The sequence below is a fragment of the Brachyhypopomus gauderio genome, chromosome 9 (genome assembly GCF_052324685.1).
Source record: "Brachyhypopomus gauderio isolate BG-103 chromosome 9, BGAUD_0.2, whole genome shotgun sequence".
Lineage (NCBI taxonomy): Eukaryota > Metazoa > Chordata > Actinopteri > Gymnotiformes > Hypopomidae > Brachyhypopomus > Brachyhypopomus gauderio.
Window position 1 is genome coordinate 3,606,099 of NC_135219.1, and position 24,000 is coordinate 3,630,098.

Sequence of the window (24,000 nt, forward strand, 5' to 3'; positions counted from 1 at the left end):
TGTCACATGGAGCAGCAGGCCTCAACGTTCTGCTTGGAAAACCCCACTGTGACCGACGCATCGTGTTTGGCGGGTTTCACGTGAGCGCACTCGCGTCTAACGCTCGCGTTTGCTCCCTTACGAACCCTCCGCTGCACCTGCAGGTCGCTCGTGACGCGTTCTGGCCCCTGTGTGGGAACGCGACACCGTAATGTTTCTGACCGCCTTAACGGAGCGATCTGGAGAGGACGTTGTGGTGACATCATGGCAGATGTGTGCAGTGCGTGTGTAGGACCTAACCACAGGAGAAACAGCAGCGGTCTGCAGCCCTGCATCATTCTTTCACCAATTAGAGACACGTTTTATACGGCAGTATAGCAGCAGTAGATCTGGGGTTTACATCGTTATTTGGCTACATGGTTACATACATTAACAGTAACCCGGCCGTACAGATACAGTACACCGCAGTGTCTAGGATTCGTTTATCAGCCGTGTTTTATGTCCTTGTTGCTGGCGAGGCAGGACTGCACTCCATAACACACAGACCATCCAACACGTCTCACTCTTCAAGGTCCTGGAGCTGACCACAAAGTACAAAACTGCATGAAGACGTACGCCTGGCATTTTGCTTTCGTTTAGACGCTGGGATTTTCCAGAAGGTATACAAAGATATTTGGACCACTTACTTTGGACGTTTAGTTTGACCTTTGACACATTGTCCTGACAATTAGGAGTCTACAGATCAGGAACGTTCTCCCAGTTACTAAAGGTCAGATTATTAGTGCATGACACTGGCTGCCAACCTCATATTACTGATACGTTTCACATCCGTCGACTGGTTGGTGACCATGGGCGCGACAACCAGAGTCTCCTGGAAAATCATTAAAACAGCTGGAGAAGGTGCCTGGGTGATCCATGTTCCTCTATTCCAAGATCTGACACCGCCATGTCACCAGTTAAGCTCCGCCCACAAACATGTCAACACAGGTTACAAACAGACCTGCCTGTAGGTCAGAGTTTTTGGCACTATAGAACAGTGTTTAGCACCACCGCGTTGAAGTCTGTCGCACGTTTATTGGACTTACTACACTGTACTTTTCTGTTATATTCATCTGGGGAACTAATTTAGCAATAGCTGTAGTGTTTTTGCTATAGTGTTTTGACTGTAATTATTGTTGCTCTTATAATGCTGCAGTATTTTGGGGGTGTTATAATGCTTTTGCACTTTCTGCTGTTATAAAGCTTCTTGTGTTTTGTCTGCATTTATAAGACCGTGTTTTGTCTGTATTTATAGGAGTGTGTTTTGTCTGTATCTGTATTTATAGGACCGTGTTTTGTCTGTATCTGTATTTATGGGACTGTGTTTTCATGTAGCTTCACTGTACTGTTTTGGTTGTACTCACAGTTACATTTCTTCTGGACGAACTGGAGTTTGCAGGCTGTGCGATATGTAGAAAGTCGGATCGTGTCAAAATTTTGACTCCCTGAAACGCCACAACCAAAAAAGGTTAGCGCCCAACTCTTGTACACAATTGAAAACTTCAATACCCAGCATGCAATGCTGGCACCATGTCAGATAGGGTGCTTTCACAGAAGGGCTAAAGAGGCCGAATGGCAGCACTCACGCATCTCCACGAAGATCTGCCTCTTCTCAGCCATGGTCCTCCCCCTCCTCCCCCCGTCTTCAATCATCCTGTGGAGGGGAGGGATGGGGGTGTAACGCGGCGCACAAGCAAACAACTGGAGATCAGTTCAGATTCTGAGACTCCACAGCAAATGCAGAACAGATCGAAATCACATTTACAGACTATATTTGTCCTTAGCGGAGTTCTAAATGTACTTTCCTGAGTATTAAATAGATCTGGCCGCACACATGCAAATATACACACACACGCACACACACACACACACACACACACACACACACACACACACACACACACAGAAGACTGAGCAGAGCAGTAGATTCGTATTACTGAGTATTAAATAGATCTGGCCGCACACATGCAAATATACACACACACACACACACACACACACACACACACACACACACACACAGAAGACTGAGCAGAGCAGTAGATTCGTATTACATTTATGAGTTGTGTAATTCTTGCTGTTAATGATTAAGGCTGGTGTCAGGGCCTGGTGGGCAAGGCTGAGTGCAGTAATCACCAGACGGCTGTGTGGCATTCACTGTCCTGAGTGACAGTTCCGGTCCCGTGTGACAGTCCATGTCCTGTGTTACAGACGCTGTCCCGTGTTACAGTCCCTGTCCCGTGTTTCAGTCCCTGTCTCATGTTACAGTCGCTGTCCCGTGTTTCAGTCCCTGTCCCGTGTGACAGTCCCTGTCCCGTGTTACAGTCGCTGTCCCGTGTGACAGTCCCTGTCCCGTGTGACAGTCCATGTCCCGTGTTACAGTCCCTGTCCCGTGTGACAGTCCCTGTCCCGTGTTACAGTCCCTGTCCTGTATGACAGTCCCTGTCCCGTGTTACAGTCCCTGTCCCGTGTTACAGTCCCTGTCCTGTGTGACAGTCCCTGTCCCGTGTTACAGTCCCTGTCCCGTGTTACAGTCCCTGTCCTGTGTGACAGTCCCTGTCCCGTGTTACAGTCCCTGTCCCGTGTGACAGTCCCTGTCCTGTGTGACAGTCCCTGTCCCGTGTGACAGTCCCTGTCCTGTATGACAGTCCCTGTCCCGTGTGACAGTCCCTGTCCCGTGTGACAGTCCCTGTCCTGTATGACAGTCCCTGTCCTGTGTGACAGTCCCTGTCCCGTGTTACAGTCCCTGTCCCGTGTGACAGTCCCTGTCCCGTGTGACAGTCCCTGTCCTGTATGACAGTCCCTGTCCCGTGTTACAGTCCCTGTCCCGTGTTACAGTCCCTGTCCCATGTGACAGTCCCTGTCCTGTGTGACAGTCCCTGTCCCGTGTGACAGTCCCTGTCCTGTATGACAGTCCCTGTCCTGTGTGACAGTCCCAGGCCATTAGCACTGTGATTAATCTCCTGCTTCCCTCTTTTCCGCCAGTAAAATAACCACCCCATCTCTCTCTCTCTCTCTCTCACACACACACACACACACACACACACACACACACACACACACACACACATACACATACACACACACCCTTAGAGGATTTAAGAGTTTCCCCAAGAGGTTTACCTAATAACTTACATAATAAATTGAGACAGCCATTTTACTAACATTCTAAACACACACACACACACACACACACACACTCACACACACACACACACACACACACACACACACTCCACTCATTGATATATTGACCCCGTCAACCCACCAACTCTCACACGACACACACAATAAGGGGAGAAGTCACGTGTTCCTGCAAAGACATATTTACTGCCACATTCCAAACACACACACACACACAATTAATGAAACCTCTCTGCCAACATCTCTCAGTCAACACACACACACACACACACACACACACACACACACACACACACATGGACTGAGCCAGCACCACACTGCTAAAACACTCCAGCAGACAGTAACCAATGGCAACCAGCAACCCCCTCTTTCTTGCCATTAGCGTCTATTAGCTGTGCGGCGTTAGCTACCACCAGCGCGGCCGCGTGCCAGGTCAACCTGAGGGTAAACACTGCGCTGCCATAGCAACTCGCATGGCCATCACGCACGACAGACAGAGGACCACGGCTCGACACCACAGGCACAGGTCGCAGGTCGCGCTCCTACTAATATTAAGGTGGGACCCTGATGAGTTTGAGTGTAGGGGGTGGAGCAGGTGGTGTAAAGGTGGATGAGGTTAGGTGGAGGTCAGAACCCACTGGAGCTTTAACGTCTGGTGCTGGATGAGGAGAAGAGAAAATGGTGTGTGTGTGTGTGTGTGGTATTAAGATGACTGGGCTAATCATTTAGAGGCCGTAAAATTATTTGCCTACAAAAGGATAGAAAGTTCAACACTGGGGGAAAGAACATTAAATGTTCTGGTGTCATGAACACACACACACACACACACACACACACACAGAGTGATAAGCTGCCAAAGAAAATTCAGCCAAAACACACAGCCCACTCCAACTGTTAATGGCCCCTGTGTGAGCACAGCTGACACACAAAACAAACTAGCAGAAAATAAAGAATACAAAAACAGCCCAAACATCCACACTGGGGGCCGTTCACACACACACACACACACACACACACACACACACACACACAGACACACACACACACACACACACACACACACACACACACACACACACACACACACACACACACACACACACACACACACATACATACACACACACACACACAGTCACACACACACACACCATATAAACACTGTAAACATGCCGATTTCTTACCTGCTTAGTTACTGGTGATGAACTAGTGCAAAGGGGACGAGGCGATGTCTGAAAAGCATGAGAGAGCGCATCACACACCTACGCCCACATACACACTCTCAAACACACCTACACCCACACCTACGCCCACACCCACATACACACTCTCAAACACACCTACACACACACCTACGCCCACACCCACATACACACTCTCAAACACACCTACACACACACCTACGCCCACACCCCCACACCCACTCTCTCAAACACACCCTGCAACCAACAATTTTGAGTGTAACCCGCAAGTTAGCGCAGGTGACAACCCTGCTGGCTGCCTCGGGGCACAAGTCTTGTTGACTGAAAATCGTCTTGTGCAACCATAAGTAGGTGTCGTCGATTTGATGGCACATTTAACTATTGCGATACAGTTTTGTCACAGTATGCTTTTCTTGGCATATCAACAAGCAACAGTGGTGTGACAATCAAATCAATAAAAAAAACCTTCTTATTAGAAAAAAAGAAAAAAATCTTCCTTTTCCTTCCTTTAGTACAGTTCATTAAAAACATATTCACATCCCTTTTTAACATATTTACCAATTAAAGTGTTAAAAAAATAAGAATCAATGGCTCTTGCTAGCTTGACAGCTAGCATACTAGTTTTCTTATCATGCTCCTGTATAGTCTTCTCTCGCTGTTGTTGACACAGTTCAGTTCCTGTCACTACCCACAAGGCGGAAACCAGCGGTGAGCTCGGTGGGAGCGGAGCGCCAACAACACAACTACACTGGGGGAAATAGGAGCGCCATGGCGACGGCACACCAACAACCAGTGAACCAACAACACTTGTACGCTGGAAAATTAAAAGCGAATATAAGAAACTTTATTGCAACCACACGGGGTTAACAACCCCGGCGCAGCTGCGAGAACAACTGACATTTAGACATCCTCATCTAAACAGTGAAAACAACCAAACACATTTTCTGAGAATGTACATACCCCGTTGGGTTTACCGTTGTCTTCAAGTATGAGGTAATTTTTTTATAAAATAGCACCTGCCGTAGGGCGTATTGGTCCTTTGTGGTGCATCCTTTAAGTTTTATTGGTTAGGGCTCTGCCCTACATGGGACATGTATAAGTTTGATATACACTACGCCCATCACCATATACAGTGACATATACAGGTTGGCCACACTTTCCCTAGAGAAACTCGTGATTTATTACCCTTATAATAAATTAGAGCTGGGCGATTAATCGATATTATCTATTAATTCGAATTTATAGTTAAGGACGATGTGTTTTTAAGAAAATCGATTTTCTGAGTTTTAATTTTCACCACCGACGCTGCACTGTGGGCTCCCGTAGTTCAGTGAGTTTAGCACCTCCCACCCATCCACCCTCAACACACACACACACAAACACACACAAACTTGACGGCGGAGCTTGTGCCCAAGAAAAGAGCAACTAGCTCCGTGATATGGAGTTGGTTCGGTTTTCCGGCGTCAGACGTAGACCAAACAAGTCCTCTGTAAGGTGTGTTTGAAACCGATAGAGGGAGAGAGCGAAGAGTACTATTTGTTCAGTTGCGTTGTGAATAAAGTTTCCCTCCGCAGGATATTTTGGATTAAGCAGTTTCTGCCTCGGTTACCGAACCCGCTTCAATGGATTAAACTTTCGCGAGTGACCGTAGCGCGCGGCTCCGCACACCTCGGTGGAGGCAGGGTTGCCAGGTCCTACAAAAATATCCCGCACAAAGTCAGTGTAAAACCCGCCCTTCAGCAGCCTAAACTAGCCCAAAGACCAAAGTTGTCGACGGGGGGGGGGGGGGGTGTAAAATGGAGACAAATTAAGTATTATATCGCGATCCATTCTTAGTGTTGACTTGTAACTCCCACGGTAGCCCAACTCAAAAGTAGCCCAAAAAAACCGCACCTCGCGACCCCAGAATTTTTACCCGCGGCTGGATTTACAAACAAGCCCAATTTGGCGTGAAAACGCGAACTTGGCAACTATGGTAGTATAAAGTATAAACTGTGGTAGTATAAAGAAACACCCCTCAAAAACAGTGGAAGGAACATTTACCTGACGAATTTTAATGTTACATTGCAGGCCCGTAGCCAGGGGGGATCGGAGGGTTCGTTCGATCCCCCCCCCCCCCCCCCCCCCCCCCCCGAACACACATGCCCCCTCAAGATAGATAGGCTATTCAACGAATGAATTGTTAGTCTCCGGTGGATATACAGACAAACAAATAAGGACAGCAACAACAGACTCACAACAAACTTATAACAGTGTTGCCAACTCTCACGCAATGAGCGTGAGACACTCGCATTTGACTGTCTTCACACGCCATACATCCGATTTCTCACGCTGAAAAAATCTAGTTTATTTATCTCCGATCTACATCTATGATTCAATGAGTTACTAGTTCGCTCTGGCGCCAACTACTGGCGATCGATCGCTTTAGACGCAACATAGAGGAAACATATAAGACATAACACCCCCCCCCCCCCCCCCCGCATCAAATCTCACTCCTAGTGATTTTGAAAAGTTGGCAACCATGCTTATAATGAATAAAAATATGTGTAAATTAAAAGGTTTGAAGTGCGCTCGTGTATTTAGGGGGCACTGGAGTAGAGAGGCAAATGAAGCCCACTTTTGGGGGAAAAAGATCCCCCCCATCACAATGCTGGCTACGGGCCTGCATTGTGTTTTAGGTTTGAAAAGTGCTGGAATTTAGGCTAAAGTGAGGGCAGTCCTGTTCTTATTCAGAATGTAGACAGCGTGTCTGTCAGTACGCAACATGCAACAATTGTTAAATTGTATTTGTTTTCCATTTTATTAAAAAGGGCACCAAATTATTTATATCTATTTATTTTTTGAGGGTGTGTTTTATTTATTTATTTTAAGTTTGAGGTTGCATTGTGTCAGTGCTTAAACTATGTTGGAGAAAGCCTTCTAAAAGTTACTGAATGTTCTCACTTGTTTACAAATGTTTTTTGCTTGTTTCTGGTTGCACTTTAACCCCAAAGGGGAAATTTAAGTGAAAAATAAATTAAAACTTTTTTTAACCATTCCTTTATCATCTGTAGTTTTTTAGTAGAGGAAATAAATCTATTAAAATCGAAAATCGGATTTAAAAAAAATTAATCGAAGATTTTTTTGGAGGGCCATATCGCCCAGCTCTATAATAAATATAATAAATCAGATCGAAAAGGGATGGTTTTCGGCTCAAATACGTGACCTGCGTTTGCCCGACATTACTTCAACATGGCTGATCCTGAGAGCGTTTTTATCATGTATGACTCAGAAAACCAACATCCCTAGTGGGAGAAAAACAAAGCTTTTTACATCATTAACCTGACTAGATGCTTGAAAGTACCGTCATTCCACAGAGTGCAGTGAAGAAAAGCAAAGAGGGCTTAAAACCACAGCTTTACACGAGGATCGCTAGGAAGTGCTTCAGCACACACTTCACCCAAACCACAAGTTCAGCAGAGACAGGCACAGCGCTATAGACCCTGACCACTTATTTACTGCTATTGTTCATTTTAAAATAATTCTGAAGATAGTTCTGAAATTTAAAATAACTCTATAAACTTAATATACACAAAACTATAAATATGTGTATATTTCACCTTATCAGCCGCGGAAAAGTATTTTATGCCAGTATCCAATAGTACAAAAGTATATATTTTATGTATTATTTATATAATTATCATGTTAATACCATATTATTACAAACAGTAAGAAGAATCCACTGATGAGCACAAGGCAATATGTCAAACACATCGTCTTTACAAAATACATAAATAACACTGAAGTCAGCAAACTGCACTACAGGAGAGATAACATGAGTGACTCTCTCTCTCTCTCTCACACACACACACACACACACACACACACATACCCCTATGGCTCCTCCCCTTCCTGTCAATCATGTTTGCGTCTATGTTTTACTTCCGTGTTTTCGTCCACCACGTGCTCTATTGTGTTTGTTTCCACGCCCCTTGTTGATTTCACCTGTGTCCAGTTAAGTCCAGCCTGTGTTCACATACTCTGTGTCTGCTACGTTTCGCTGCTGGTCATTGTCGTTTGTCTGTATTCTGTTTCCAGTCTATTCTTTGTCTAGTCCACGTTTTGTCCGTTTGTTCGCCCTGTCTAGACTATGTTCCCGGTCGTTATCGTTCTTATCTTGTTTTGTTACGACCCTGTGAATCCCCAGCCAGCTTTAATCTGTCTCAGCTCTCTTGTTCCCAGTTACGTATCGTGTTGCGTTTACTTCCTTCACTTCCTTATTTGGTTTACACTTTCTCTTTCTATTTTTCATTATCGTCCCGCGTCTTTCTTCTCATCCTCTTCGTATGTTGGTAAATTGACCTGCCCTGAACACAACGGTGCTGTGCTTGCCCTTAATAAATCTCGCTTCTCTTCGTAAATGTGTCCGCCTCCATCACGCTCCCGGGTCACAGTCGTTACACACGGGCGTGTGGTGTGAAGGGACAAGATGATTTCATCTTACTGACTGGGATCCCGGCCACCATGATCTCTGTAGAGAGCAGATCAATAATCACACACACACAAAAACATACACACTGTCACGTCCAGCCCCTCCCTCCTCCCTGGTCCCGCCTAGCTCCCCGCTCCCATTCGTTCCTCCGTCTGTCTGTCACGCCCTCATCGTTAGTACCCACACACCTGAGTCTCGTTTCACCGTCTTGTCTCTGTGTATAAAGAACCCCGAGTGTTTCAATCCCTTGTCGGTCATTCCCTGTACGTGAGTCCCTCGGTTCTCTCTGTCTGTCTTCTTGTTTGTTCATGCCTTGACTCTTGTTCTTGCTCTAAGTGTCACTCCTAGTCCTTGTTTGTTGGGTTATGTCTCTTTAGGTTGTGTGCTTGTGTTTCACTGTAGTGTTTCCCCTTCATTAGTAGCCATTGGTGTTTGTTATCTCTTTGCCTGTTTATTGTTTGTTTATGCTGTAGTTCGCTTCTTCCTTGTTGCCCCTGTAGTCATTGCTTCTCCTGTGTATGTTCTCCCCGTATATGTATGTAGTTGTTAGTTGTTATGTCCTCATACGTTAACATTCCCAGTATATAGCTTACCTGTTTAGTGGTGTCTTCTCCTTTGTTTAGTGTAGCTACCCTTTTGCCTTCTGTGTTTTGTCCTTTGGTTTACCTCTGTCTTTCTATTAAATCCTTCTTAATTGCATTTGCGTCACTCCTGCTATCTCCCGCCCCGTGAAACGTTACACACACACAATACAAACACGCAAAACACACACATACACAGACTCCTACAGCATACAAATATCCTGTAAGAGCTTACAAAATTTACACAGCTAAATATAGTACACACAAAATATGTCAAAAACATTAGTGACCCACTTTAGGGAACACACTGACATTTACGATGCACCCTCTGTTATTAATGTCAGCTGCAAGTGTCCAGGTGCATAATCAAATCACAAAAAACACTCAGAGCAGCAGTAACTTGATTAACTGCGCGTGCACACAAACACACACACACACACACACACACACACACACACACACACACACACTAACCTCATCACACAAATGCAGTCAACCTCAAACAGAACATTACCTCCATACAAACACTGATATACAAGCACACGCTTCTGTGTAAGCATATTACTACCTTTAAATACAAGAAAGGAAGAGACAGAGAGACCGCAAGAGAGACAGACAGCTAATGTGAGGTAATGTGTAATGTTTGATCCCTGCTATTCCTGTAGCAGCCTGAAGGCCCCACCCATGCACTGACTCCACCCGTACCCTGCCCCCAACCATACCCTGCCTCCACACGTACCCTGCCCCCACCCGTACCCTGCCCCCACACGTACCCTGCCTCCACCCGTACCCTGCCCCCACCCGTACCCTGCCTCCACCCGTACCCTGCCCCCACCCGTACCCTGCCCCCACCCGTACCCTGCCTTCACCCCACCTCCATCCTGTATCCACCCTACCCCTCATGAACTCAGAAACAGCTGAACCTATTCACATCACAGTCTATCTACCAACTGCGTGGCAATTACACAACAATCACCCCAGGACACCACAGCAGGAGAGGCAGGCTCACGTCTGAGCACACGTGAGCCTGCGTGAGCACTGGACGTGACCTACTTTATTCTTCCACGGCCAAACATCACGATTTCAGAAACGGCCGGCCAGCTCCATCAGTACAAGCCAGTGTCGCGTGACACGGTTAACGGGACTCACGTTGGCAGGACTCACGTCGGCTGGACTTGTTGTAGGGTAACACGGGTCATAATAACACTGGGAAGTCATGTGTTCAAGTAAGAGAGAGTTTGTGTGCGTGAGTATTTAAGAGTGAATGTGTGTGAGTGTGTGTGTGGTCCAGTTTTAGCAGTGAGGCAGATTCTTGTCAGTACTGGGGGATAACTGGGGGAGTTCGTTCTTACTAGGAGTTCTTTCACACCCAGACCTTGGGCTGGTCATTCATAAACCAACCCGGAGTTTTTCCTGTCTTGATAAGCTATTCCTGAGAAGCCTCGGTTTTGATGCTTTTTTCCTGGTTGTTGAATATTTTCCCTGGGTAGGCACAGTGACGGTGTCTGGGCTACATGTGACACATGGTTTGCCAGAATCCCACCACAACCTTGGCTCTGACCTCTGACCCCGACAGTGTCAGTCTTTTTCCTTCCTCTCACATCTCCCTCCTTGGGAAGATGTAGGCGTGTGTTGGGACAACATTACCATGTTCACTACAGCAACACCAAACACACACACACACACACACACACACACACACACACAAACACACACATACACACACACACATACACACACACACTCACACACACACTGTCACACATAACCAACCAGTTATACATGCAGAAACACGTGAACAACGCCCCCCCCCCGAACAAAACACACAAATCATTAGACATATATACACACATGTGCACACACCCATACACCCACAAGCACAAGCATGAAACCACACACATCTATACACCTACAAACCCACACTGATACATAAACATGCACATCAATAAACACACACAGCTTATGCACACACCCAAAACTGTGAATCTCTAATTACTTAGAATTACTGTATTGTGTGTGTGTGTGTGTGTGTGTGTGTGTGTGTGTGTGTGTGTGTGTGTGTGTGTGTGTGTGTGTGTGTGTGTGTGTGTGTGTGTCTAAAGCAGCAGACTGTTTGGAATTCTGAAAGGTTTTGGACTGGTTGATAAAAAATGTCTCTATTCTTTAGACTTCCTTCACTTATCACTCACCCTCTCTCTCTCACCGTCTCTGTCTTTCTCTCTCTGTCTCTCTGTCTCTCTCTCTCTCTCCATCTCTCTCTCCCTCCATCTCTCTCTCTCTGTCTGTGATGTTGGCTTTGGGAAGTTAATCCCATAACTCCCTTGGGGAAGCTGGGAAGCATAACAAAAGGTTTCAGGCTGGGAAAACTGACCTGTTCACATCTTCTCCTCATCTCTTCCTCTCCACACTCACTCCATCCAGCCCATATGTTCTGGCCCATTTCCTCTTACAATCCTATAATCCACCCCCCCACCACCACTGCCTTTAATTCTACACCCAACACACACACACACACACACACACACACACACACACACACACACACACACACACACACACACACACACACACACACACACACACACACACACACACAAACACACACACACTCTTTCCCTCTCCCATTCATTTCACACTCAACACTCCACCACCACCTCAGTTATACTGATATCAGACCACATCACCTGTTCATAATATTCAGATTAGAATAATAAGAGACAGAAGGAACTGACCCCAGTTCAGCTGGTAAGGCTCCTCATCCAGGGGGCAGAGACACTCACTGCCTTCTGTCCTGCCAATCCAACCAGCCACTGCTGCTATTTCTGAGCTGGTTGCTATAAGGAGCAGATGACAGTGAGTCTGGGTAAGTTGCTCCATATAAACTAATGTCTCAGATTCTAAGACTGCGGGAGGTTAGGGGTCTGTGAGCCGGTGCCTGTGTTGTGTGTGTGTGTGTGTGTGTGTGTGTGTGTGTGTGTGTGTGTGTGTGTGTGTGTGTGTGTGTGTGTGTGTGTGTGTGTGTGTGTGTGCCTGAGGCAGGTTAGGCATCTGTGTGTACGTGTGTGAGACACATGAGATTTGTTTGCTCCCCTTTGCCTCAGGAGTAAGTAAGGCAGTAAGACCACAGGGGACAGAAACAGAACACACACACACACACACACACTCTCATTCAGCCACACTAATGTACATAGACCTGCATATACTAAAGCTGAAAGAGGCAAGACCTCTCTCATGCATGCACACACACACAGAAACATTAAAACATAAACCAAGTACAGAACAAAACACTGTGAAAACACACACTCCACACCCTCCCAGAGCTGGAGACAGGTGTACAGAGAGACACACACACACAGACAAGAAGGGAGACAGGGGGATATTTTTCTTCTTTTTTACTGGCATGCTGACTTTGAACAATTAGGCCACAGAGTCACACCAAAGTGCTCCTAACCACCCACACACACATACACTCACAAAAACACACTCACAACCACCAGGAAAGAGCACTTTGGGGTCAAACCACACAGCCAGGGAAGCAATCTGTTCTGTGTACGAATGAAAACTGACCAATCAGATAATCAGCAAAACAGCAAACAAGTCAATCAGCAATTTGCGTGCATGCGTTCAGTAGCGGTGTGTAGCTGTGTGTCCCACTGGCCAACCACATCACATCAAGTGTGGTCATACAGCCAGGGAAGGCTGACCAATCACAGGCGTTTCCACTCTGAGAGGTGCTGTTGTTAATCTCTGATTATTGGCACAACCACTCAAAATATATCATAAATACAAGATAAAATAAATTTGTTCTAAAAACTCAATCAAAGTAACAAACAATCACCCTTACATAAATAATGTGCACATATTGGCACCATGTGACACTTGGCATATCAGTTACACACACACTCACCAACCCACACACATTCACACACTCACCAACCCACACACATTCACACACTCACCAACCCACATACATTCACACACACCAACCCACACACATTCACACACTCACCAACCCACACACATACACACACTCACCAACCCACACACAGTCACACACTCACCAACCCACACACATTCACACACACACACACACACACACACACACACACACACACACACACACACACACACACACATTCACACACTCACCAACCCACACACATTTACACACTCGCCCACTCAAACACACACCTTTTAGGGTCCTGCCAGAGTCAAATGACAGTTTATGAAGTACTAATTCTGGGTGAGGCCATTCGGTCACTTCATGCCTGTGTGTGTGTGTGTGTGTGTGTGTGTGTTTGTACCAGGTAGGTTGAAGGTCACTCGGGGAGAACCACATTCCGTACATTCTCAAAGTTAAAACTGGGCTGAAGTGTGTGTGTGTGTGTGTGTGTGTGTGTGTGTGTGTGTGTGTGTGTGTGTGTGTGTGTGTGTGTGTGTGTGTGTGTGTGTGTGTGAGGAGAATGGGGCTACATGCTTGGGTTAGGGTGACTGACTGCATGCAGGTGTGTGTCACTGTCTGGTGCTTTGTGTGTGTGTGTGTGTGTATGTATTATGGATCACATGGACAAAAACCACATCAGGCATCTTATCCATCTCTCATTTACTCAAGACCAAACAAGCCCCAGAGGACCTGACACAAATACACACACACACACACACACACACACACCATATACATGTACATCCAGAGAGAGAGAGATACACACAATACTCAAATGCACAAGATGGTAGATTTTTAAGGTTCTAATTTACCAAAAATGCACGAGTTTCCCACATGTGGTATGATTTCCAACACAGCAACTAACCACTTCGCATATCACAACAGTGTGTGAAACCTGTGTGTTGTGTGCTTGTCAATCTTACAAATTCCTCCTTTCACAGACACAAAAAGGCTTTATTGTGAAGTCCAAAGCACCAGTCCATGAGTCTTTAATTCGAGAATTCACACAGAGCGACATTTTACAGTCGGCTACGTAAAAACGTCCCATGATCACGTCTTGGCCCCCACATATCATCAACCACCTGATTCACACGGAGCCCTGCTCCCGCACACACATCAAACTAACGTTTGATTTCTGCACCATGGCCAACACAGCAGACGATGAATGAACGGCGGTCGGTGGAGCGCGTTGCGTGCAGCAGCACTCCGGTTTGTGTGTGTGTGTGTGTGTGTGAGAGAGAGAGAGAGAGAGACCCAAACGTGGCCGTCGTGTGGTAGTAAACACATCAAACTTATCAAACTACGAAGCGCGGCGGGCGAAGTGCCCCGTGAAGTAGACGGAGTCAGAAGCGTCTAAACCACTTTTAAAGAGGAAACGAGAGAGCTACAGCCTTGTTGAGCGCGGCCATATTGAGGAAGAAGAAAAAAAACCCGAAAACACTTTTAACTCTGTCTGAACCGTAATATTCTCCAAATGATTCGCCACACCGGCCACAGATTGAACATGGCGCTCCGCTCACAGCCGCGCGCGCTTCACGCTTCACGCACGCGGAAGTGGAGCGACTCACCCAAACGAACGTCCGCAGGCACGAGCTCGGCCGCCACCAGCATCGGGGACCGAGCGGCGCCGTTCGTCTCGAGCGCAGGCGGGACCCGCGCAGCTCCAACTTTTCAGGACAAAAGCGACGGCGGGCTGCTCGCGGCTCCGGTGTACGCGCTGACGGTCCTAGTCTCGCGAGCCCCGGTATAACGGGGAAACGGCCCTCCTGCACTTTGTCATGCTCACTCTGAAACACGGCGACTCTGCCCCGCTTTGCGAAGTAATACCATCACTCTCTCTCTCTCCTCCCCCCCCCCTCTCTCTCTCTCTCTCTCCCTCCCTCTCTCTCTCTCTCTCTCTCTCTCTCTCTCTCTCTCTCTCTCTCTCATGCTTTGCCAGAAGTGTTACAGTGAGTTGAGCGCCCGCGCCAGCTCCGTAACTGCACACCGCTATTACAAATATTTCAATGGGACGTTGCGGTCTTATCATGTAATAAGATCATATTTACCGCGAGCGAAGTACAAAAACTAAGCTCTTCGCACGCGGATGATGTGTATTATTCATTTTTTTATATTGCAAAACATTCCTCTTTTTTTATTACACGAGCCATCACCCGTTCGTCAAAAGTTACAGTGCATACCTCTCCTGGCCAGAAATGTCCAGTGAGTGAAGTTGAAGTGGAGCGACGCCCTTAACTTTTTCGGACGGGGGGGGGGGGGGTTATGGGCTAATCTAATCATCAGCGCGTGTCTCTGCCTCACTGCTTAGGCATAGCTTTTATTTGTTATCGCAACAGCAAATACAGTCAAGGCTGTATCTTTGATTACAGCAGGTCATGAGATTTGATTGGTTGGACAGCCAGTGCGTGAGGCTCGAGGGGAACGAGTGTCGTATAACATACAAATGTCTAAAAGACCAAATCGGTCTCCTGCGCCCTTCGCATTGTGGACACGGGTAGTGCTGGACACCTCTACCCAACACACGCCCACCTCTACCCAACACACGCCCACCGCCTCTACCCAACACACACCCACCTCTACCCAACACACGAGAGGACAGGTGCACCACCCACCTCTACCCAACACACGAGAGGACAGGTGCACCACCCACCTCTACCCAACACACGCCCACCTCTACCCAACACACGAGAGGACAGGTGCACCACCCAGCTCTACCCAACACACGCCCACCTCTACCCAACACACGAGAGGACAGGTGCACCACCCACCTCTACCCAACACACGAGAGGACAGGTGCACCACCCACCTCTACCCAACACACGAGAGGACAGGTGCATAGGCTCACAGACCCTGCACATAATACATACACACAATTCAGATTCACCTGGAAGCATGGGTCTCCCACCTGTTGAACGTTCATACAGTCCTTACCTCATACATGCCCCCTCTCCTGGGGTTCACCTCTACCCAACACACACCCACCTCTACCCAACACACACCCACTGCCCACCTCTACCCACGTCCCACCACCCACCTCTACCCAACACACACCCACCTCTACCCAACACACACCCACCTCTACCCAACACACGCCCCACTATCCACCTATACCCAACTCACACCCCACCACCAACCTCTATCCAACACACGCCCCACTACCCACCTATACCCAACTCACACCCCACCACCCACCTCTACCCAACACACGCCCACCTCTACCCAACACACGCCCCACTATCCACCTATACCCAACACACGCCCCACTATCCACCTATACCCAACACACGCCCCACCACCCACCTCTACCCAACACACGCCCCACTATCCACCTATACCCAACTCACGCCCCACTATCCACCTATACCCAACTCACACCCCCAACCTCTATCCAACACACGCCCACCTCTACCCAACACACGCCCCACTATCCACCTATACCCAACACACGCCCCACTATCCACCTATACCCAACACACGCCCCACCACCCACCTCTACCCAACACACGCCCCACTATCCACCTCTACCCAACACACGCCCACCTCTACCCAACTCACGCCCCACTATCCACCTATACCCAACTCACACCCCACCACCAACCTCTACCCAACACACGCCCACCTCTACCCAACACACACCCCACTATCCACCTATACCCAACTCACACCCCACCACCAACCTCTACCCAACACTCACCCACCTCTACCCAAAACACGCCCCACTATCCACCTATACCCAACACACGCCCCACCATCCACCTCTACCCAACACACTACCCACCTACCAACTCACACCCCACCACTCACTTCTACCAAGACACGCCCACCTCTACCCAACACACACCCACTGCCCACCTCTACCCACGCCCCACCACCCACCTCTACTCAACACACACCCACCTCTACCCAACACATGCCTGCCTCTACCAACACATGCCCACCTCTACCAACACACGCCCTCCTCTACCCAACACACGCCCCACCATCCACCTCTACCAACACACACCCACCTCCACCCATCACATGCCCCACCACCCACCTCTACCCAACACATGCCCCACCACCCACCTCTACCCAACACATGCCCGCTTCTACCCAACACACGCATCACCGCCCACATCTACCCAACACACCCCACTGCCCACATATACCCAACACATGCCCCACCGCCCACCTCTACCCAACACATGCAGTAATGCAGTAATGTCGTGTCTTGCAGTAATGTAGTAATTCAGTAATGTAGTAATTCAGTAATGTTGTGATGCAGTAATGCAGCAATGTAGTGATGTAGTAATTCAGTAATGTAGTAATTCAGTAATGTAGTGATGCAGTAATTCAGTAATGTAGTGATGTAGTAATTCAGTAATGAATTAATGTAGTGATGCAGTAATGTAGTAATTCAGTAATGTAGTAATTCAGTAATGTAGTGATGCAGTAATGTAGTGATGCAGTAATGTAGTAATTCAGTAATGTAGTAATGCAGTAATGAAGTAATGTAGTAATGCAGTAATGTAGTGATGCAGTAATGCAGTAATGTAATAATTCAGTAATGTAGTGATACAGTAATGTAGTAATGTAGTAATGTAGTGATACAGTAATGTAGTAATGTAGTGATGCAGTAATGTAGTAATGTAGTAATTCAGTAATGTAGTGATGCAGTAAAGTTGTGATGCAGTAATGCAGCAATGTAGTAATGTAGTAATTCAGTAATGTAGTAATTCAGTAATGTAGTGATGCAGTAATGCAGTAATGTAGTGATGCAGTAATGTAGTAATGTAGTGATGCAGTAATGTAGTAATGCAGTAATGAAGTAATGCAGTAATGAAATAATGCAGTAATGCAGTAATGTAATAATTCAGTAATGTAGTGATGCAGTAATTCAGTAATGTAGTGATGCAGTAATGTAGTAATGTAATAATTCAGTAAAGTAGTGATACAGTAATGTAGTAATGTAGTGATGCAGTAATGAAGTAATGTAGTGATGCAGTAATGTAGTAATGTAATAATTCAGTAAAGTAGTGATACAGTAATGTAGTAATGTAGTGATGCAGTAATGAAGTAATGTAGTGATGCAGTAATGCAGTAATGTAATAATTCAGTAATGTAGTGATGCAGTAATTCAGTAATGTAGTGATGCAGTAATGTAGTAATGTAGTGATGCAGTAATGTAGTAATTCAGTAATGTAGTGATGCAGTAATGAAGTAATGCAGTAATGCAGTAATGTAATAATTCAGTAATGTAGTAATGCAGTAAAGTAGTGATGCAGTAAGGCAGTAATGTAATAATTCAGTATTGTAGTGATACAGTAATGTAGTAATGTAGTGATGCAGTAATGAAGTAATGTAGTGATGCAGTAATGCAGTAATGTAGCAATGCAGTAATGTAGTAATTCAGTAATGTAGTGATGCAGTAATGCAGTAATGTAGTAATGATGCAGTAATGCAGTAATGTAGTAATGCAGTAGTGCAGTAATGTAGTATTGTAGTAATTCAGTAATGTAGTGATGCAGTAATGTAGTAATGTAGTAATTCAGTAATGTAGTGATGCAGTAATGCAGGAATGTAGTGATGTAGTAATGTATTAATGCAGTAATGTAGTAATGATGCAGTAATGCAGTAATGTAGTAATGCAGTAGTGCAGTAATGTAGTATTGTAGTAATTCAGTAATGTAGTGATGCAGTAAAGTTGTGATGCAGTAATGCAGCAATGTAGTAATGTAGTAATTCAGTAATGTAGTAATTCAGTAATGTAGTGATGCAGTAATGCAGTAATGTAGTGATGCAGTAATGTAGTAATGTAGTGATGCAGTAATGCAGTAATGAAGTAATGCAGTAATGTAATAATTCAGTAATGTAGTGATACAGTAATGTAGTAATGTAGTGATGCAGTAATGAAGTAATGTAGTGATGCAGTAATGCAGTAATGTAGTAAGGCAGTAGTGCAGTAATGTAGTATTGTAGTAATTCAGTAATGTAGGGATGCAGTAATGTAGTAATTCAGTAATGTAGTGATGCAGTAATGCAGGAATGTAGTGATGTAGTAATGTATTAATGCAGTAATGTAGTAATGATGCAGTAATGCAGTAATGTAGTAATGCAGTAGTGCAGTAATGTAGTATTGTAGTAATTCAGTAATGTAGTGATGCAGTAAAGTTGTGATGCAGTAATGCAGCAATGTAGTAATGTAGTAATTCAGTAATGTAGTAATTCAGTAATGTAGTGATGCAGTAATGCAGTAATGTAGTGATGCAGTAATGTAGTAATGTAGTGATGCAGTAATGCAGTAATGAAGTAATGCAGTAATGCAGTAATGTAATAATTCAGTAATGTAGTGATGCAGTAATTCAGTAATGTAGTGATGCAGTAATGTAGTAATGTAATAATTCAGTAAAGTAGTGATACAGTAATGTAGTGATGCAGTAATGAAGTAATGTAGTGATGCAGTAATGCAGTAATGTAATAATTCAGTAATGTAGTGATGCAGTAATTCAGTAATGTAGTGATGCAGTAATGTAGTAATGTAGTGATGCAGTAATGTAGTAATTCAGTAATGTAGTGATGCAGTAATGAAGTAATGCAGTAATGTAATAATTCAGTAATGTAGTAATGCAGTAATGTAGTGATGCAGTAAGGCAGTAATGTAATAATTCAGTAATGTAGTGATACAGTAATGTAGTAATGTAGTGATGCAGTAATGAAGTAATGTAGTGATGCAGTAATGCAGTAATGTAGCAATGCAGTAATGTAGTAATTCAGTAATGTAGTGATACAGTAATGTAGTGATGCAGTAATGTAGTAATTCAGTAATGTAGTGATGCAGTAATGCAGGAATGTAGTGATGTAGTAATGTATTAATGCAGTAATGTAGTAATGATGCAGTAATGCAGTAATGTAGTAATGCAGTAGTGCAGTAATGTAGTATTGTAGTCATTCAGTAATGTAGTGATGCAGTAATGTAGTAATGTAGTAATTCAGTAATGTAGTGATGCAGTAATGCAGGAATGTAGTAATGTAGTAATGTATTAATGCAGTAATGTAGTAACGATGCAGTAATGTAGTAATGCAGTAGTGCTGTAATGTAGTATTGTAGTAATTCAGTAATGTAGTGATGCAGTAAAGTTGTGATGCAGTAATGCAGCAATGTAGTAATGTAGTAATTCAGTAATGTAGTAATTCAGTAATGTAGTGATGCAGTAATGCAGTAATGTAGTGATGCAGTAATGTAGTAATGTAGTGATGCAGTAATGCAGTAATGAAGTAATGCAGTAATGCAGTAATGTAATAATTCAGTAATGTAGTGATGCAGTAATTCAGTAATGTAGTGATGCAGTAATGTAGTAATGTAGTGATGCAGTAATGAAGTAATGTAGTGATGCAGTAATGCAGTAATGTAATAATTCAGTAATGTAGTGATGCAGTAATTCAGTAATGTAGTGATGCAGTAATGTAGTAATGTAGTGATGCAGTAATGTAGTAATTCAGTAATGTAGTGATGCAGTAATGAAGTAATGCAGTAATGCAGTAATGTAATAATTCAGTAATGTAGTGATACAGTAATGTAGTAATGTAGTGATGCAGTAATGAAGTAATGTAGTGATGTAGTAATGCAGTAATGTAGCAATGCAGTAATGTAGTAATTCAGTAATGTAGTGATACAGTAATGTAGTAATGTAGTGATGCAGTAATGTAGTAATGTAGTAATTCAGTAATGTAGTGATGCAGTAATGCAGGAATGTAGTAATGTAGTAATGTATTAATGCAGTAATGTAGTAATGATGCAGTAATGCAGTAATGTAGTAATGCAGTAGTGCAGTAATGTAGTATTGTAGTAATTCAGTAATATAGTGGTGCAGTAATGTAGTAATTCAGTAATGTAGTGATGCCGTAATGCAGTAATGTAGTAATGCAATAATGCAGTAATGTAGTAATGTAATAATTCAGTAATGTAGTGATGCAGTAATTCAGTAATGTAGTAATGCAGTAATGTAGTAATGCAATAATGCAGTAATGTAGTAATGTAATAATTCAGTAATGTAGTGATGCAGTAATGCAGTAATGTAGTAATGCAGTAATGTAGTAATGCAATAATGCAGTAATGTAGTAATGTAATAATTCAGTAATGTAGTGATGCAGTAATGCAGTAATGCAGTAATGTAGTAATGCAATAGTAATTCAGTAATGCTCTGTTGTATGCAGATCAGCACATGCTACATTGCAAGGGCCAATACTCCATGCTGCAGGAGCAGTTTGTTAGAGATTCTGAGATGCTATTTAACTCTTTTTTAACTCACTCTCTCTCTCTCTCTCTCTCTCTCTGTGTGTGTGTGTGTGTGCGCGTGTGTGTATGCAGATAAATTCGTCACATTCCACACAATGATAATACTTCTGTTAAGTCTCAAACTGAAACAGCTATAAGTCAATTTACATAAATTAAAATTTAGTGGTTTTACATAAACAGCAAATACTTTGATAAATCCTAGCAAATAACACACACACACACACACACACACACACACACACACACACACACACACACACACACACACACACACACACACACACACACACACACACACACAGGAAGTGAAAGAGAGAGTGTGTGTGTTCAGATGTTCCCAAATTACCCATGCTGTGCAGACGTTGCACAAAGCCTTATTTGGAGTGGTAACTAGTTGGTCATTATAAACAGAACCTTTCTCCACTGCCACCGGGCGGTGATTGAAGATCAGAGAGCTTTAAAAACAATTCGGCAGTAACTGACTTTGCTGACATGACCAAACGTTGCTAAACAATGAAAACTGCATCTTAAAGCTAATTAAAATGAATAAAGAAAATATATTCATTCTTAGTAACAATTTATAATCTGCTCTGAATGACACGCACATTCAGACCTTCAATTCGCCGCTTTTAACGCAGACATGAAGGCGACGAAACCCCACAATCATTAGAATCATTGGGCAACTCGATGAATTCCCAAAGCGTCGTTTGTGAGCGTTTGTAACGCATTCCTTGTCCAGCAGATGGCGGCATTGATATAAGAATTTCGCCTCCTCTGGTACTGTAGATACACAGGTGCCATGAATAACGGGAGCGTATCATGGAAGATGTGAGCTATGTTAGCTCAGGCGCACAGTTCTACCTAAACATTATATATATATATATATATATATATATATATATATATATATATATATATATATATATATATATATATATATATATATATATAAATTATACAAATTTAGTTATATAATTCCCAAAGACCTTGCACCCAATTTGGAAATGTTTAAAACTCTTGTGGTCATGTTCCCCTTTGAAAACCCATAAATATAGCTTTCAGGATTTTTACATTTTGCGTGGTTTGTATACAAAGAAAATCTACCAGCTCATAACCCAGAGCTGAGTAGTGAATAGAGATGTACTTGTGGATAAATAATCTATAATAATCTATAATAATCTATAATAATCTATAAAGGGCTATTTCTGTCTTTAAGGATCTTTTACACCTGTCTCACCTACAGTAAGATAAAGTGGCGACTGCAGCAGGCATCTTCCACGTGAAACAGGGGGGCAGGTGGGCGGAAATGAACACAAATAAACGCATAACAAAAACGCCAATGCTTCCGGAGAAGGAACTGCCAGGGGGGAGGGGGGTTGTCATGGAAACAGAGACGGATTTCTGGTCCCATTCCCAAAGTGTCTCTTCCTGCTTCTCTTAGAATTCCAGAAACATCCGCGTGGCGTCGGCCGCCCCTCCGACACCCTCCCTCTCTCACCCCTCCGATCTGTCTCTCCCACTCTTCTCTCCTGCTCTTCCTCCCTCTCTCTCTCTCTCTCTCTCTCTCTCTCTCTCTCTGAGTGCCCTAATGCTATCGTGTGCTACTGTAAAGGTGGTGGTAGAAAGCTGAACCGTGCGTAACTGAACGGGGTAAAGATTCTCTCCTTGCTCCTTCTCTCCGTCCCGTCACACACACGCAGGACGATGCTGTGACGGTTCTAATCCCTCACACCCCCCTCCTGTTGTCCCCATGACAACCATTGGAGCAGGATGGTTGGTAACAGGACAGAGGGCTCACGTTCATCAACCATGGGCGGGGCTTGTATCGACTCTGGGTGGGGCTTGCATACATCATGGGCGGGCTTGTATCGACTCTGGGTGGGGCTTGCATACATCATGGGCGGGGCTTGTAACTGCAGCCCTCTGTTTTGTAGGATGCAGAGAGCATTGGTGGCCAGTCCTGCAGGGCTCCAGAGCAGCACCGAGCCCAACTGGATCAAACGGGTCAGTGTGGGCCCTGCTTACGCACGCACTCCAACCCTTCAGCAGCTGACCAAGCCTTTCATTAGATGACCAAGGCACAGATGGTTCATTTGTGGCAGAAGAGACAAGATATCTTTCCAGGTAGATCTAATTGAAAATCTTTATTAGGCTTGTCCAGATCAGATCTCTTTCTGTCTCACACACACACACACACACACACACACACACACACACACACACAGAGCTTGCCAGGCATGGCGTGTGTGTTTACAGCAACATGTCGTGCGCTGCGTTTACCACCTGACCCCCAGAGCTCCCCGGTGCACCTGATTGTGGCGTGTTCCAGTCAGCGCTGTTTCCACGGCGATGTCCTGCCCTGAAAG

At 44.8% G+C, this 24,000-nt stretch overlaps 1 protein-coding gene across 11 annotated transcripts in view; it reads right to left on the reverse strand.

Moving 5' to 3' along the window:
• The window catches only part of dtnba (dystrobrevin, beta a), a 31,661-nt gene extending 16,468 nt beyond the window's left edge, over window positions 1–15,193 (reverse strand). For 6 of the 11 annotated variants that reach the window (XR_013133119.1, XM_077016517.1, XM_077016516.1 and 3 more), the window contains exons 1-4: window positions 14,928–15,191; window positions 4,347–4,394; window positions 1,605–1,672; window positions 1,383–1,463 (exon numbers count right to left, since the gene is read on the reverse strand). Coding sequence is in view for 10 of the 11 variants with exons in the window: in XM_077016517.1 (XP_076872632.1) it covers window positions 1,383–1,463; window positions 1,605–1,671 (148 nt within the window). In the remaining variant the exon portion in view is untranslated. Of the gene's footprint in view, window positions 1–1,382; window positions 1,464–1,604; window positions 1,745–4,346; window positions 4,395–14,927 lie in introns of all 11 variants that reach the window. The other 5 variants (XM_077016513.1, XM_077016512.1, XM_077016509.1 and 2 more) reach the window with 5 other exon arrangements.
• Window positions 15,194–24,000: the final 8,807 nt, after the last annotated feature.